The following is a 15127-nucleotide window of genomic DNA, read 5'->3' on the forward strand; positions in this document are numbered from 1 at the left end:
TGGGCAAAAAAGACATTAGATGGAAAACGTTTGAAAACATTTGAACCTCCTTTCTATGAAAACAAGTTGTTGAAGAGGTATATAAATAGAGCACTCCATGTCCTCTAATTTGTTATCATTAACTTTTAGTAACTAAACGGTAACAGTTCCACACTGCTTTTCTGGCTGTAGCAAAAGTATTTAAGAGAGCAAAGGACTTTACATGGGAAAGATGCTATATAAATAAAATACATTCAAACATGTAAGCTATTTACTGGTTGTTTCACCATACTGAATGGGCAGATGCAAAATGTAACTATTTTGCCAGTAACCGGATAACTATTATTTCTAATGCTTTGACTAACTTACAACTGTTTAATTCTGTTCTTATTTTATCCCTCTCTAGAACAAATGTGTTCGCTATTGGCCTGACATGGAAGCCACCAAGGAGTATGGCAGTCTCCAAGTGAGGAACATTGAAGAACGAACTGCCCAGGACTATGTTCTAAGAAAGCTGGAGGTCTCATGTTTGAATAGGGTGAGGTTTATATAGTAGAGATTTTGTGAGAAATCTCCTTCATTATTGGGAAAATTCACTCTTGCCTCCCTTGTTCTGTTTGGCAAAAGACGGGAGAACTCAAGGATAGGCAAGATAATTAAAGTTTGTTGAGGGAAGGGGCATGTGGTTCAGTGGTCTTAGTGCAGAAATGACAGAGTCCCAGCCTAGTGTCCTTAGTGGGAATGTTTATTCATTTTGTTACCCCTGCATTCAAGGAAGCAGCAGTCACATCCATATAGAAAGCCATGATGTGTGTTTCATTGTTCAATCCATGGGAATATAGAAAGAAAAAAGGGTTATTTCTGGATCAGAGATTCAATTCTGTGCTTAGGGAGGAGAAGCATCTAGAGTGTGCCAGGTTAACACTTTAGATATCCACTATTCAACATAGACAATATGATACGGTTGTAGATAAAACAAGGTACGTTTGTGAACAGTTGACTCTACATATAAACAGATCATACCTATGTGGTGTTTATACACCCTACTTGTGTCTTTGTGAGCTACCCTCATCCCAAAAGTGTGTTACAATATTTGGCCAAATATGAGTGATGTGGAAATTTGCTTAAGTATATTCTGTAATGGATTGGAATCCAGTACAGCACTGGTTTCTGTCTTGCACCCAATCAATATTGCTTAGAAATTCTGCAGTTCTTGTGCTCTTAAGATGGAAAACCAGGTTCAGAAAATAAATGGGTGCAGTCCTGTCCACTTTTATCAGTCTTCCATCATATTTGATCATTTTATTTCCTGCTAGTAGTCTAGGAAAGGAATGATAAAGGATTAGTATTTTCTGTTTTAATCTACAACAGGATTTGTGTCAGAGTGCCTGAAAATATGTGAAACTACTGCACTAATAAGCTAATCAATGAAGAAGAAAATTAAACATTAAATTCTACATACTGATTTGCTATTGTACATGCATGTATGCAGTAATTTACTAGAAAAATATAGATATTAGCATATTTCTACAGTAAGAGGAGTCATGCTTAGTGGTTGGGACTGATTCTATGACTGTTAGTTATGGTCACACATCACCCTGCCTAATAAACAATACCGTAACAAGAGATGTGGCTAGTAAGGTAAAGCTATCAAAATAACATAATAGTAAACAAGTGTTTATTAAAGCATGTGAATAAGTATGCTTATTATTCAAAACGGTACATCAAAGAGAAGAAAGATAAAAAGTAAAAAAAAAATATGTGCTTGTTAAGTTATTTGTTATAAGATGACCTGTGTTGCTTGATCTCGGATATCTCACCCTGAAGTATTAGGAATTCTGGGGTTTCAGATTAATAGTTTTGCAGCAAAAAGTATATCTCTGAATATGACTAAATTGAAAAGGGGACTAGAGTATAGCATCTAGCAAAGGGTATGCCTGCTCCTCCAAAACTGAGCAAAAAGATAAAGACCTTGAACCTACAGTATGTGGACATTATGTATACTATTGTAGGATGTTTTATTCTGTGATATAAACCATTACAGCTATTTTAGCTATGCTGGAATTCTGTTTTCTGATAAATGTAACTGTCATTGATTTTCTATTTGCTAATACATATGCAGTATGTGTTTAAACCCTGCATTGACCACCTAACAGTGTTCTTCATTTTGTCACAATCTGAGATTGTAACCGTGCCACCTAATTTCTGTAGCCATATTATATCAGCTTACATTGTGTTGACTTAGTCCTCCTTCCTTTGTTTACTTTCAAAGTTGACCAATAGATATCCTTCATAATGAATTTTACTGAAATGATTGTAGGTACAGTACTCCACTTACACTTTGTTCATATTTTGTGCAGTTTTTTACTCTCTTGGACTCCCTTCCAGCCTTTCGATGTAAATTATTATTAGCGTGAGAAAGAAGATGTATTGCATAGTGATAACACTCAGAGAGTCAATCTTACCCCTCTCAATCTCCTTAGTAAATTAATCTGTTTTCTGCAGATGTTTGTGTGAAATTGTATCTTCTCAACAGATCAAAGTAACACAAGATATAATATTTTTATGAGGTGCTGCTTCTGAATTTAAACAGGATGAACCTCACAGATACATTTGGCACTACCAGTATCTAAGCTGGCCTGACCATGGAGTTCCCAATGAGCCTGGAGGGGTGTTAAGCTTCTTGGAGCAAGTAAATCGTACTCAACAAAGCATTCCAGACACAGGTCCTATTGTGGTGCACTGCAGGTACAGTATGAGGATGTACTATTGATATTTCTGTTTGTTGTTTTCAAAGTTGCAACAAAGAAATAAGGGAGAACATGTCAGCAAATGCACATTTTGAGTTGGGCAATGTAAAATTTATATGATGGCAAAGGTTTTACCTCCAGGTTTAGTATGTGTATGGTGCCTTATTAATATTTTCCATTTAATTAAACAAAATTGAAGTAAAATATAGGAGTTAATTATGCTCATATCTATTTTTTTTTATTATTTTCTAGCTTGTTGCAGAAAAATATTCAGTTAATCTTAAAGACAGCAGTCTTTCTGCTTTTTCTTTTAGAGTACAATATACAGGTATACAAAGACATTTCTCTGTCATCATTTTCTCAATCCAGGTTCTCCTACCAACTTGACCTTGCAAACAGAAATGCATATATAACATATTCGTTTTATACAGTGCCTATTACACAGAACATTATCACAAAGAATTTCACAAAGCACATGAGAGCAGAATTCAGAGCAACAAAAGATAGTATAATATAATACAGTACATCATGATTCAAATACATGAAGTGACCTGCCTGCATGTTTCTACAGTGAATCTACTGAGTGCATATGGAGTTTAAATGACAGTAAAAATTAATGGACAGTACAGCAAAAACAGAATTAGTGTACCAGGTAAGAGTATTATATGATGAAATCCAGCAAAGCATTTTTCGTAGAGAATTTGCTGTGTTTGCCAGTGTCCTTGTTCACAGAATTTTTTGCAGAAAATTTGCCAAGCAGCCAGCTTAGACAAACTCATTTTTCCCCCCAGTGTCCCTTGATGAAATGCAAGGCCAGTGCAGAGTTCTAGTGGGCCATGTTGGATAGGCATGTCTCTACCTGATTGATCTGTGCTGCACTCCCAATTTGCATTGTGCATGCCCAGAACTTTCACATACAGTATGTGTACTGTAAGCATGGTCCACTTCACATTTTATGGCACTGCCCAATCTCTTTTGCATACATGGCATATACGTACATAATTGATGTCGCTACTCCAGTCAGTACTTCAGTTGGATTCGCACCACCATTGTGAAAGAAAGAGAGAAAATACTGTTTATTTTTTCTGCACTATTAGATAACCATAAAGAGAATGTTATGAAAACGCACCATTTTTACGTAGGAGTTAATTGTACATTGTTGTCTGCATTGTTGGATTAAGCATGTTGTACTCCTCACCATGTACCCAGATTGGGTAGTGACAGGGACAGCCCCACACCAAGTATATAACGCTGATCCTTTGCATCATAGAGATACAGTGCATCTGGAAAGTATTCACAGCTCATCACTTTTTCCACATTTTGTTATGTTACAGCCTTCTTCCAAAATGGATTAAATTCATTTTTTCCTCAGAATTCTACACACAACACCCCATAATGACAATGTGAAAAAGTTTAATTGAGGTTTTTGCAAATTTATTAAAAGTAAAAAAACAGAAATCACATTTACATAAGTATTCACAGCCTTTGCTCAATACTTTGTCGATGCACCTTTGGCAGCAATTACAGCCTCAAGTCTTTTTGAATATGATGCCACAAGCTTGGCACACCTATCCTTGGCCAGTTTCGCCCATTCCTCTTTACAGCACCTCTCAAGCTCCATCAGGTTGGATGGGAAGCGTCGGTGCACAGCCATTTTAAGATCTCTCCAGAGATGTTCAATCGGATTCATGTCTGGGCTCTGGTTGGGCCACTCAAGGACATTCACAGAGTTGTCCTGAAGCCACACTTTTGATATCTTGGCTGTGTGCTTAGGGTCATTGTCCTGCTGAAAGATGAACCGTCGCCCCAGTCTGAGGTCAAGCGCGCTCTGGAGCAGGTTTTCATCCAGGGTGTCTCTGTACATTGCTGCAGTCATCTTTTCCTTTATCCTGACTAGTCTCCTAGTTCCTGCCTCTGAAAAACAGCCCCACAGCATGATGCTGCCACCACCATGCTTCACTGTAGGGATGGTATTGGCCTGGTGATGAGAGGTGCCAACGTGATGCCTGGCATTCAGACCAAAGAGTTCAATCTTTGTCTCATCAGACTAGAGAATTTTGTTTCTCATGGACTGAGAGTCCTTCAGATGCCTTTTGGCAAACTCCAGGCAGGTTGCCATGTGCCTTTTACTAAGGAGTGGCTTCCGTCTGGCCACTCTACCATACAAGCCTGATTGGTGGATTGCTGCAGAGATAGTTGTCCTTCTGGAAGGTTTTCCTCTCTTCACAGAGGACCTCTGGAGCTCTGACAGAGTGACCATCGGGATCTTGGTCACCTCCCTGACTAAGGCCCTTCTCCCTCGATCGCTCAGTTTAGATGGCCGGCCAGCTCTAGGAAGTGTCGTGGTGGTTTCGAACTTCTTCCACTTACGGATGATGGAGGCCACTGTGCTCATTGGGACCTTCAAAGCAGCAGAAATTTTTCTGTAATCTTCCCCAGATTTGTGCCTCAAGACAATTCTGTCTCGGAGGTCTACAGACAATTCCTTTAACTTCATGCTTGGTTTGTGCTCTGACAGGAACTTTCAACTGTGGGACCTTATATAGAAAGGTGTGTGCCTTTCCAAATCATGTCCAATCAACTGAATTTACCACAGGTGGACTCCAATTAAGCTGCAGAAACATCTCAAGGATGATCAGGGGAAACAGGATGCACCTGAGCTCAATTTTGAGCTTCATAGCAAAGGCTGTGAATACTTATGTACATGTGCTTTCTCAGTTTTTTTATTTTTAATAAATTTGCAAAAACCTCAAGTAAACTTTTTCACGTTATCATTATGAGGTGTTGTGTGTAGAATTCTGAGGAAAAAAATGAATTTAATCCATTTTGGAATAAGGCTGCAACATAACAAAATTTGGAAAAAGTGATGCGCTATGGATACTTTCCGGATGCACTTTAGGTGCTCATGGGCACACAAAGAGAGATTAAGGACTTGGTGTATTGTGGACTCAGAGTATAAATGTAGCAAGTTTTGATCATTAACTAGTAACTACTAAAGAAGCAGACACGAGTATGCATTACAGAAGAGGTATATTTTAAAAGACCGGATTTAAGCGTTGTTGTCAATCAACCCACTTAGACATACTCTGAGGGAAAGCTATTTAGTAGATAACCCAGAACAGTTTCTCTTTTTTTAGCTTTTAAGAATGACTAATATAAAGAAGAAAAGCTGTGATATTAATCTTTAAAAAAGATTTTTGAATTCTAAAAATGTGTCTATAATAACATAATATTCCTAAAATAATATTCTCAAACCGACTTAATCCAGTTCAGGTCACAGGTGACATGAAGCCCATCCCAGCAGCATCAAGTGTGAATAAAGCACCAATTTTTAAAACGGTTCCAGTCTACTACATGGCCTACCACACATGCACCCACTTTTATACTCGCACAAGGACTGCTTAGAATCACTGATTAACTTGCATATCTGTGGAATATGGGAGGAAAATGGAGTATATGCAGGAAATACTATAGAGACAATAGGGGAATGTAAAGTTTTCACAAAATGGGTGTGGAATTTGAATATAGGACACACTGCATCAATAAGGTACCAGCACTATCCAACGCACTATTGTGAAAAGTGCATACTGCCTTTGAGTTCTAGCCTAGTGGTTATATGGAATTCATGCATGGTTTTCATGTGTGTTCTGGCATTTTTTTTTTTTTTTGCTCTCATTCCCAAGGTTGCCTCTTATTGTGCACCCTGTGGTGCCAATATAGGCTTTGGCCTATGGAAAACAGTGGTGCTTCAGCTGCCCCAACCCTGACACAACAGGCATAGACCAAAGTGCTACACAACACAAGCCTTTATTATTACAATGGGAAACGCTCTCAACTCATTCCCACATGCAGTGCTCAGTACGCAGCCTAGTGAAATGCAGTCCAATGCACACTGTATTTCGTCTTCCTTCTCTCTTTGTCTCCTTTGCTCCTCCTGGCAAGCTTTGGACCTTTTCTTTCCGACTCTGGCTCCCTGAATGGAGTGAGGCAACTCCTTTTAAAATGGTCCTGAGAGTGTTCCAGGTGGCTCGTTAATCAGACCTGGAATCACTCCCAGGTGTGGTGAAAGCCCAATGTTGGGCTCTGCAGCTCTTCCTGGCAGCCCCAAAAGAACCCAACAGGACTGTGCCAAACTCCAACTCACAGTGAGCCCTGCAGGAATCCATGGTACCTCAGTCTCCTAAGGGGGCTTCCATCTAGTATCCCGGGTAAGGTAGTGCCTTCTAGATCCTCTCTCCTCCAGTCCTTCCATCTAGCTGGCATCCCAGCTGGGTAATGTAATTTATAGGTGGATTTTTTTTTCACCTCATTAATTTATTATTATCTGGTAATGTTTTTTATTCTATTTTGTGTATTGCATTCTATTCCGTAAACGTGGTAGCAATTATATTTGAACAATTTACACCTTGCCAATACACTCATTCACTACAAATACCATACTTGTATGTTTGTGCTGAAAATAAATAGGTAATTTTGGTTTTCCTCAGATATAATTTATTTAATACTGGCATAGTTATCCCTGCTGCCTGACAGATCTATTGTTCTGGGTTCAAGTCTTGCACCCAATTGCTGTATATTTAAATTTTATACATTTTCATTGAATCTTTCTAAGCTTTCCTTCAGATACTGTGAATCTCTTCCTACATCCCAAAGATGTGTGTTAAGATAATCTGTTACTATAAATTTTGTGTGCATGAGTGTGCCCTGCAATAGACTGGTCACTCCTCCAGGATTGGTACGTGCCTTGCTGCCAGGATTAGACCTGAATCCCTCATGTCCATGCAATTGATTAAGTAGGTTTGAGAATGTGCTTTGTGTATGAAGATGTTAAGTTACCATTTTCCAGCTATTATGTTTTTTCCCCACTAGGTGGCTTTAACTCACATCTGTAATAATTTAATTGGGAAAAAAAGACATGCAGGTTGGTGCATTGGCGATTCTGAATTGTCCCCAGTGTGTGCTTGGTGTGTGGGTGTGTGTGCCCTGCGATGGGCTGGCGCCCTGCCTGGGGTTTGTTTCCTGCCTTGCGCCCTGTGTTGGCTGGGATTGGCTCCAGCAGACCCCCGTGACCCTGTAGTTAGGATGTAGCTGGTTGGATAATGGATGGATGGATGGAAAAAATATTACAATCAAAAAATATTTAAATAATCAATGAAGCATCTTGGGAACTATAGTTATGTTTTATTTGCTACAAAACTGCCTTGTGTTTTATCATTAGTTAATATTATTTTAATATATATTTTGAATTAGATCATCTTTTTAGCAGCCTGGTTCTTCTAAGAAGTTTCCCTTATTGATTTTAAAACCCACCAGCAACTACAGCCTAGTGCAGCATGCAAGGCTTATGGCTCAGTGTAAATGTGTTTATATATCATATACTATAATATATAATCATAATCCATGCTTTGCAAGGTTGCAGATCTCATAAACAAATTTTTAGAAGTAAAAATTATTTTGTCTTGAAACTGTTTGTGCCTTTGGATTTGTTGACATACTTTTCATTCCCTTTTTTAATTTTTTTTTCTAAATTTAATTATATCCCACATCTACCACCAACTACAAAAGTGTGATTTTTCTTTTGTTTCAGTGCAGGCATCGGTAGAACTGGAACAATCATTGTAATTGACATTCTTATTGACATAATTAACAGGCAAGGTAAGCAACTATTTTGTTAAGCAAGATAATATTTGCATTAAGAATATCTATTTGTGTAAATTAGCTAGAGGATTGCTGCCCTACACCTTAAGAGTAATTCTGTATGTGAGAATATTTTTTAAAGAAAGAAATAAAGCTTGTTGTCTCTCCTAGGGAAAATTTAGGAAAGGAAGTAAATCTCTTAATGCTTCAAACATCATTTAGGAGAAGGCAGCCTGCTGCCACCAGTTTGTTCTATATTACTGTTCTGTATGTATTAGGTATTTTACCAGGAAATTGTGGTGGCTGCTGTAACAACCTTTGAATTTCTAATTCTTAATTTTCATTAAAAAAGACAGTGATAAATTGTCTTGCCACATATGTCCAAAACTGTATTGCTCAGTCTTTATTTTATATTGTGACTTTCAAAGAATGTTCTATTATAAACCTTTATATAAACCAAACAATAAGAGTTCATTCATGCATTTATTCACTCTTGTGTTTATTCATTCATTATCTTACCCCACTATCCACTTAAGGAACGTGTGGAACTAGAGCCCATCCTGACAGTATTACTTAATGGGGTTGGAATCAACTGTATTCCAATATTAAATCAATCATACAATATACTTTTTGTACATATAGCTTGCAAACACAGATTTAAAAAACAGGACAGCCCAAATACGAAAGGACAACAGTTGAAAAGTGGAAATAATAAATAAACCAAGGGAAATGTAGTTTAAAAATATAGCAAAGGACTTCTTTCACAGATGAATTGTTAGAACTGGAAAACTTTTACTTACTGTACGATTAAAACAAGTGCTGTTTGTGCCAGATCCTGCTTTATTATGGATAGCATTTTTCAGATTGATCACTATAGTCAGAGCAGTATTTTGTATTGAATTGGAAAAGTTTCTTTTTCTTAACCACATTTTTCATTTATTTATTTTGTAATAATGGTACAACTTTTCAGTGAGTGAGGTGCCGGTTTAATACTGATACCTTCTCTTTTCAGGCCTGGATTGTGACATAGACATCCCCAAGACTATACAGATGGTGCGGCGACAGCGCTCAGGGATGGTGCAGACAGAAGCTCAGTATAAATTCATATATATGGCTGTCCAGCAGTACATCGACACTGCACAGAAAAGGTTAGAGGAAGAACAGGTGCGTACTGACTGTTGATTGCTTCTCTCAGTCTCTAAACAAATGTCTTTTTTTCATTAAGAATGTGAATACAACTATCTATACACTTTCAAATGTCCAACTGGTTTATTTTTCTTAGGCATTAGTGTAATTCTAAGGCTTGGATTTCTCCAGCCTATGATTCTTGCCAGAAATTAAGGTCTACTCTTGTCTGCTGCTACTGTGGTTTTGGCAGGTGGTGTGCATGTGTTGCCTGATTCATCACTTTAAAATTCTTCTCTGAGCCATGTAGTACTTTGAAAAGAGCTATGTAAAAAAATAAATTTTTGATTTTAACATAGACTTTTTGCCTCAAAATTATTCCAGGTATTTAATCTTCATTCTCAAACACACTTAGCATTTCTTTAACTTGCTCTTGATAGTTTTTTGTCAAGACGTTGTATACATTTGCATGATTTTATTTATCTTACACCTTTCCAAAGTGAAATTACATTTCACAATTATAATGTTTTTTTCAGCATTTCTTCATTAGGAGCCCAGCAGGTTAAGTGGCTTGCTCACTGGTTGTTATTGACCTGAAATCCTTTTTTGTTAATAATACAATGCTTCTAGGCCACATTGATTGCACTCTGTCTGCATTTTCCTATTTGCAATGCTTAAATATTGTGATCTTTTGTCTTATTTTCTTTTTGAATTGCTTACTGTTAGTTTCTAACGTGTATCTTACCAGGCAACCTATGTTGACACCCTCAGTTTCCATTGTTTAGTACATCTCCTGGTATTCTTTTCGGCAGCATAGGATTATTCTCAGTCACATGGTGATTGACTACCACATTTGGGCTTATTATTATCCAGGACCAAATTAAGCTGTAGTCAGTCTTTAAAATATTCAATTTTCTTTTTAACATAATTCTTTTTCTACGAATGGGCATATAAATCACTAATAAGACCACATACAAAATTATTCTTATCTAGCGTTTTTTTTTTTTTTATTATATATATATAAAGTTTCTTCTTGTTTCTCTTTTATCTTTCATTACATATATGAATTCACCAAATGCATTTTCTTTTTGTAGAGAAATAAAATTAAAGAGAGGGAGTATTCAAATATCCGTTATCCACCTATGGAAAACACTAAGCTGAGACCACAGACTCCTACACCTAGAGGAACTTCGGCGTAAGTACCTCTTAGAAACTGGGTGAGAGTCAGTAATGGATTTGTCCAGTCAGCTATCTTGTGGTTTGCTGAAAACTCTTACTGTTTGTCATGTTTGGGTCATTTTGTTGTTTTCATTGGGGTATCTCTCTTATACTGTCACTCGCACACCTGTGTAATACTATATTTATGTGTGGAGGATTCCCATAGATGTTCACTTTTGCTGAATGAATGATTTCTAACCTAAGGTAAACAATCCCCCACTTCATATGACAAATAAGAACAATAGTTGTGTTTTTAAGAAACAAACTATCATGTCTACAGTTCTGACTTTTAGGAGTTACTGATCTTGTAGATTTTATCAAAATATTTTCTTCATTATATTTTTGCATTATGCTCTTCATTGAGAACTTTTTTCTGAGTGCTTGCACTTATCTGTAATACAGTAAATCATTAAATGATTCATCATTTATATACACGAACAAACAAAAGAAACAAAATCAAGACAATGATGGCAGGACATAGGGGTTGTTAACATGGAATGTTTTCATGAATGTGTACGGCCTTGCTGTTGTTATTGGCCTTTGATAATAAAATGCTTTAATTTAAAAATGGTAAACAAAGTTCTCTAGGATAACTCCAGTATTAATCATTTAAAACAGGAGTTTGTAAGATCCTTGTGTTGCTTTGAGATTTGAAGTCTTCAAAAAGAATGCTCTCATGTGCAGTTATCTCTGCTTCATGAAAAACGAATTTACAGGACAAAAGGTACATTGTTGTCTGTTTTTCATCATGTTTGAAGAGATCCATTAACCTGTCCAGCTTTTGAACCCACTTAGTCCTTTTTAGGTTTGTAGAATGCATCTCTATTACAGGGCAAAAACCACATTTAGATGGCACGGAAGTCCATTCCAGGACACACACAGCTTTCTATCATAAATAAATAAAAACATATTTTTAAGAAATAATCATTGTAGGTCTGTTACATTGTTCTTTTTAAGCAAATTACATGTGCTGTCTTCTATATTTTTCTTAGACTGGAGGATGACTCCACAGGTGTTTATGAGAATTTAAATTTAAAAAATCCAAAAGTTCCAGGAATCAGCAACACTAGAAGATAAAGCTAAAGACTGAACTGCTGTAAGTATTTGTAAGCCCAGAATGATTAAATGAAGGATTTCCATCAGGCATTCTCATCCCTTGCACTTATTGCAGATATGTTATTAGACACAATTGTCAGTGTCTTTTATGTAGCTAGTTCAGCAGCCATTGCCTGCATGTGCATTTTATAATAATTCATATTTCTTCACCATAATTCATTTTTCTGTTTCATCATTATATAATTAGTGTTATTCACATTATCAATTGATTTTCTTTATTTTGTGGCTATTTATGTAGCATTTGCATGTTTTCTATGTTATATATTCTTTTGAAGAGTCACTCATCCATATTTGTGGAAAATACTTTTTTTTGGTGAGGATCTTTGTTCATGTGAAAATTTCCACCTAAAATATACTGCACAAAGCAGTTAAACATCACTTGAAGTATATTTAATTAAATAAACATGGACAATAATAGGAGACGCCATTGTAAAGAAATGAAATGACTGGCAGAAGTTAATGAAGGCAATGTGGTAAGGCAGATGGTAAGGTAAGATATTGGTAGTGTTTCTTAGAGGGAAGAATTCAATTTTAACTGTTGCTGAGGTATGAATATCACCAGTAGAGCTGTCTGTCTGTACCCAATTGCTTTTCATATGTAAAGTCCATTGCATTTTAGCTCCACAAGAGGTGCATTTGAATTGTTTAGTATTTTTCTCTCTATTATTGACTAATAATTTACAGTGGCATTGCATCCTGATAAATTTCTGCACACACTTTTGCTAATATGGATGAGAAGTATTGAAAATTAATAGAAATTTTACATATACAGCATACACATGTTCATTAGTAAAGTGGTTTATATAACACTCAGGTTTTGTGAAGATGCATGAAATTAATCGGAATTCTTCATAGAGTTCAGAAAGTAAAATTGCTGTATTTAATTGGTTATTTTAAACGTTATAGCTTTTAACTGCCTTTTTGGGATTAATAAAGGATATTGGGTATAAGGAAGTAATTAAGTAATTAGGAAGGAATTAATGGAAATAAAGAATATTGGGAGAAAAATGTAGAAAAAGGAAATATGCATCCCTTACAACCACCACCTATCTTAGTTTGCCACCTGGCTATAGCTTTTAGTTTCTTTTGGATTAACCTTTTATATTACTTTGATAATTTATAGTTTGCTGCTTCACTTTAGCATATGGTACTTTTTTTATACATGTTATTAAAAAATATTTGATTTGATTTTATGGTCTCTGTGTATCTGAACATGCCCATCTGACAAACATATCAGTATATTTTATACAAAGCTCAGAGCTGAAGATGAAATAAAACTTTTACATATTACAAAAGCCAGGAGGTATTTCACAACAGATATCATTTCAATACCTGCTTGCCTCCTCATCAAGTAGAAAACTGTGCTATCTAGCAATCTAGACAGTATGTTACCACTGGGTAAACACTATTTTAGTTCCTATAAGTTTTACCATCGGAGTTGTATGTCATAACAATATATTTTCAGCCTTGGATAATATGCACTGTATCCAGTTAATCCATTAGTATAACAGTATAACAAAAACCTTGAAAGAGGTCAACATGTGACAACAGTTGGCAGCACAATGTCTTACATATAATATCAAGGGCTTATACAGTATTCAGAAATTATCATAAAGGTGTAATCCAACTCTCTAGTTTTAGACACTGATCACACAGGACTTTGTGCATAGCATGTAGATTCGTACAGGAGGAGCCCTGTTATGATTTAGATCTTCCACCTTAGTTGTCTTAAAGATCAGTCTTCAAAATTCAGTTTCCATCTCTTTTTTTCTTCCTCTTTTTGTCTCCTCAGTTTGCACTCACAACAAGTGCCTCTTTCAACAGTGTAGCTGGAGCAACGGTGTTGGCCAAAGCAATGAGAGGTCAAGTGATGAACAGCCCATAGGCTCCAAGTAAGAAGAGAGAGTGGACTTTACCATCTGGAATTCTTTAAAACTCCTGCTGTTTTTTTTTTGTTTTTGTTTTTTCCTTAGTCTGCATGTCTTCAGTGTGCACCTTTTTATGGGAAGCGAAGGCAGAGCAGCTATATACATACAGACTCCTTTCTGCCCACAAAATTGATCTACTTTAGCCAAAGAGCAAAGAATATAGTATGGTGAGCTGTGAAAAAATATGTAAACATTAAAAAAAAAAATCTAAGTGTTTGTGAGTTTTGCACAAATGCAAGAAGTACACTCATGTGGTGTGGAAGACAAATTCTTGCTAACCTGCCATGAAACTCAGTCATGTGACTAATGCCTCCTCTACCTGAACGCTTTGCATGGAAACTTGGGACTTGTCAGGCAAGTCAAACAAATCACCCAGGTTTTTGTATCAGGTAGCCAACTGCATATTTAATTTTCTTACCTTTTTTTTATTAATATTATGAGAAAGATGCATTACCTTGCTGTAAATAGGTTTCCTTATTCTGTATGCAAAGCAAGATGGTACCAGTCATCATGTGAATCTTTCTCCCCCTTGATATAAACTGCCTTTCATGGTTTAAAAAAATCCAAAATTAAATAACATATTTAAAATAAAATCCAGTGTGTTTTGTGTAGAAACTAATGAATTAACATCATTCAAGCATCTGTTCTTCCCATATGCCTTGCAAGACTGATAAAGTTACTATATATTACTAAAAATGTTTAATTGCCAATTTTGTAAGATATGTTTCTGTTAAATCAAAAGGTTCTAGATGGAGTACTACATTTTATCATGTATTGCTGAAATATTTTGGCAGTAATCAAAACTGAAACAGGACTCTGCAGAGACAGACCCTACAATTAAAGAAAAAGATAAAAGAAGGTCAGATGACCTTTTATGAATAGGTAATGCAAAAATCCATGGAATTCCAAAAGGTTTAAATCCCAATAATAAAAAAACTAATAATAATACACAAGCAACTATACTTCTTCTGACCAGTACTGAATATATTGTTTGGATATAGTTCATGCTGTGTATGTGTATGTGAACTGTGTATTTAGTAATGGGTAGAACCTCCTTTAACAGCAATAAACTCTACCAAACATTAGTTGTAGCTGCTTATCAACCTTGCTCAGTGGTTAGGAGGAATTTTTGACCATTACTTTCTTGAAACTTGTTTCAGTTCATTGATATTTCTGGCATTCTGGCATTTTCACATCTCAATTGGGGTGAGGTTTGGACTAAGACATGACCATTAGAGCTTACATATTTTTTTTCTGTTGCAGCCATTCTGATGTTGATTTACTTGTGTTTTTTTATTTTGATTTTTTTGTATAACCCAACTTCTGTTAAACTTCAGGTTATGGACTCTGACATTTTATTGTAAAATCTCTTAT

General features: G+C 36.2%; 1 protein-coding gene across 2 annotated transcripts in view; it reads left to right on the forward strand.

The window, feature by feature from the left end:
- ptpn11b (protein tyrosine phosphatase non-receptor type 11b) overlaps positions 1 to 14844 on the forward strand; it is a 175451-nt gene extending 160607 nt beyond the window's left edge. For both annotated transcript variants that reach the window (XM_039755580.1, XM_039755581.1), the window contains exons 10-16: positions 386 to 517; positions 2573 to 2727; positions 8317 to 8384; positions 9379 to 9530; positions 10586 to 10686; positions 11702 to 11805; positions 13618 to 14844. In XM_039755580.1, the coding sequence (XP_039611514.1) occupies positions 386 to 517; positions 2573 to 2727; positions 8317 to 8384; positions 9379 to 9530; positions 10586 to 10686; positions 11702 to 11786 (693 nt within the window). In that variant the 3' untranslated portion in view covers positions 11787 to 11805; positions 13618 to 14844. The remainder of the gene's footprint in view (positions 1 to 385; positions 518 to 2572; positions 2728 to 8316; positions 8385 to 9378; positions 9531 to 10585; positions 10687 to 11701; positions 11806 to 13617) is intronic.
- Positions 14845 to 15127: the final 283 nt, after the last annotated feature.

This window comes from Polypterus senegalus, chromosome 6, assembly GCF_016835505.1.
Source record: "Polypterus senegalus isolate Bchr_013 chromosome 6, ASM1683550v1, whole genome shotgun sequence".
Classification (NCBI taxonomy): domain Eukaryota; kingdom Metazoa; phylum Chordata; class Cladistia; order Polypteriformes; family Polypteridae; genus Polypterus; species Polypterus senegalus.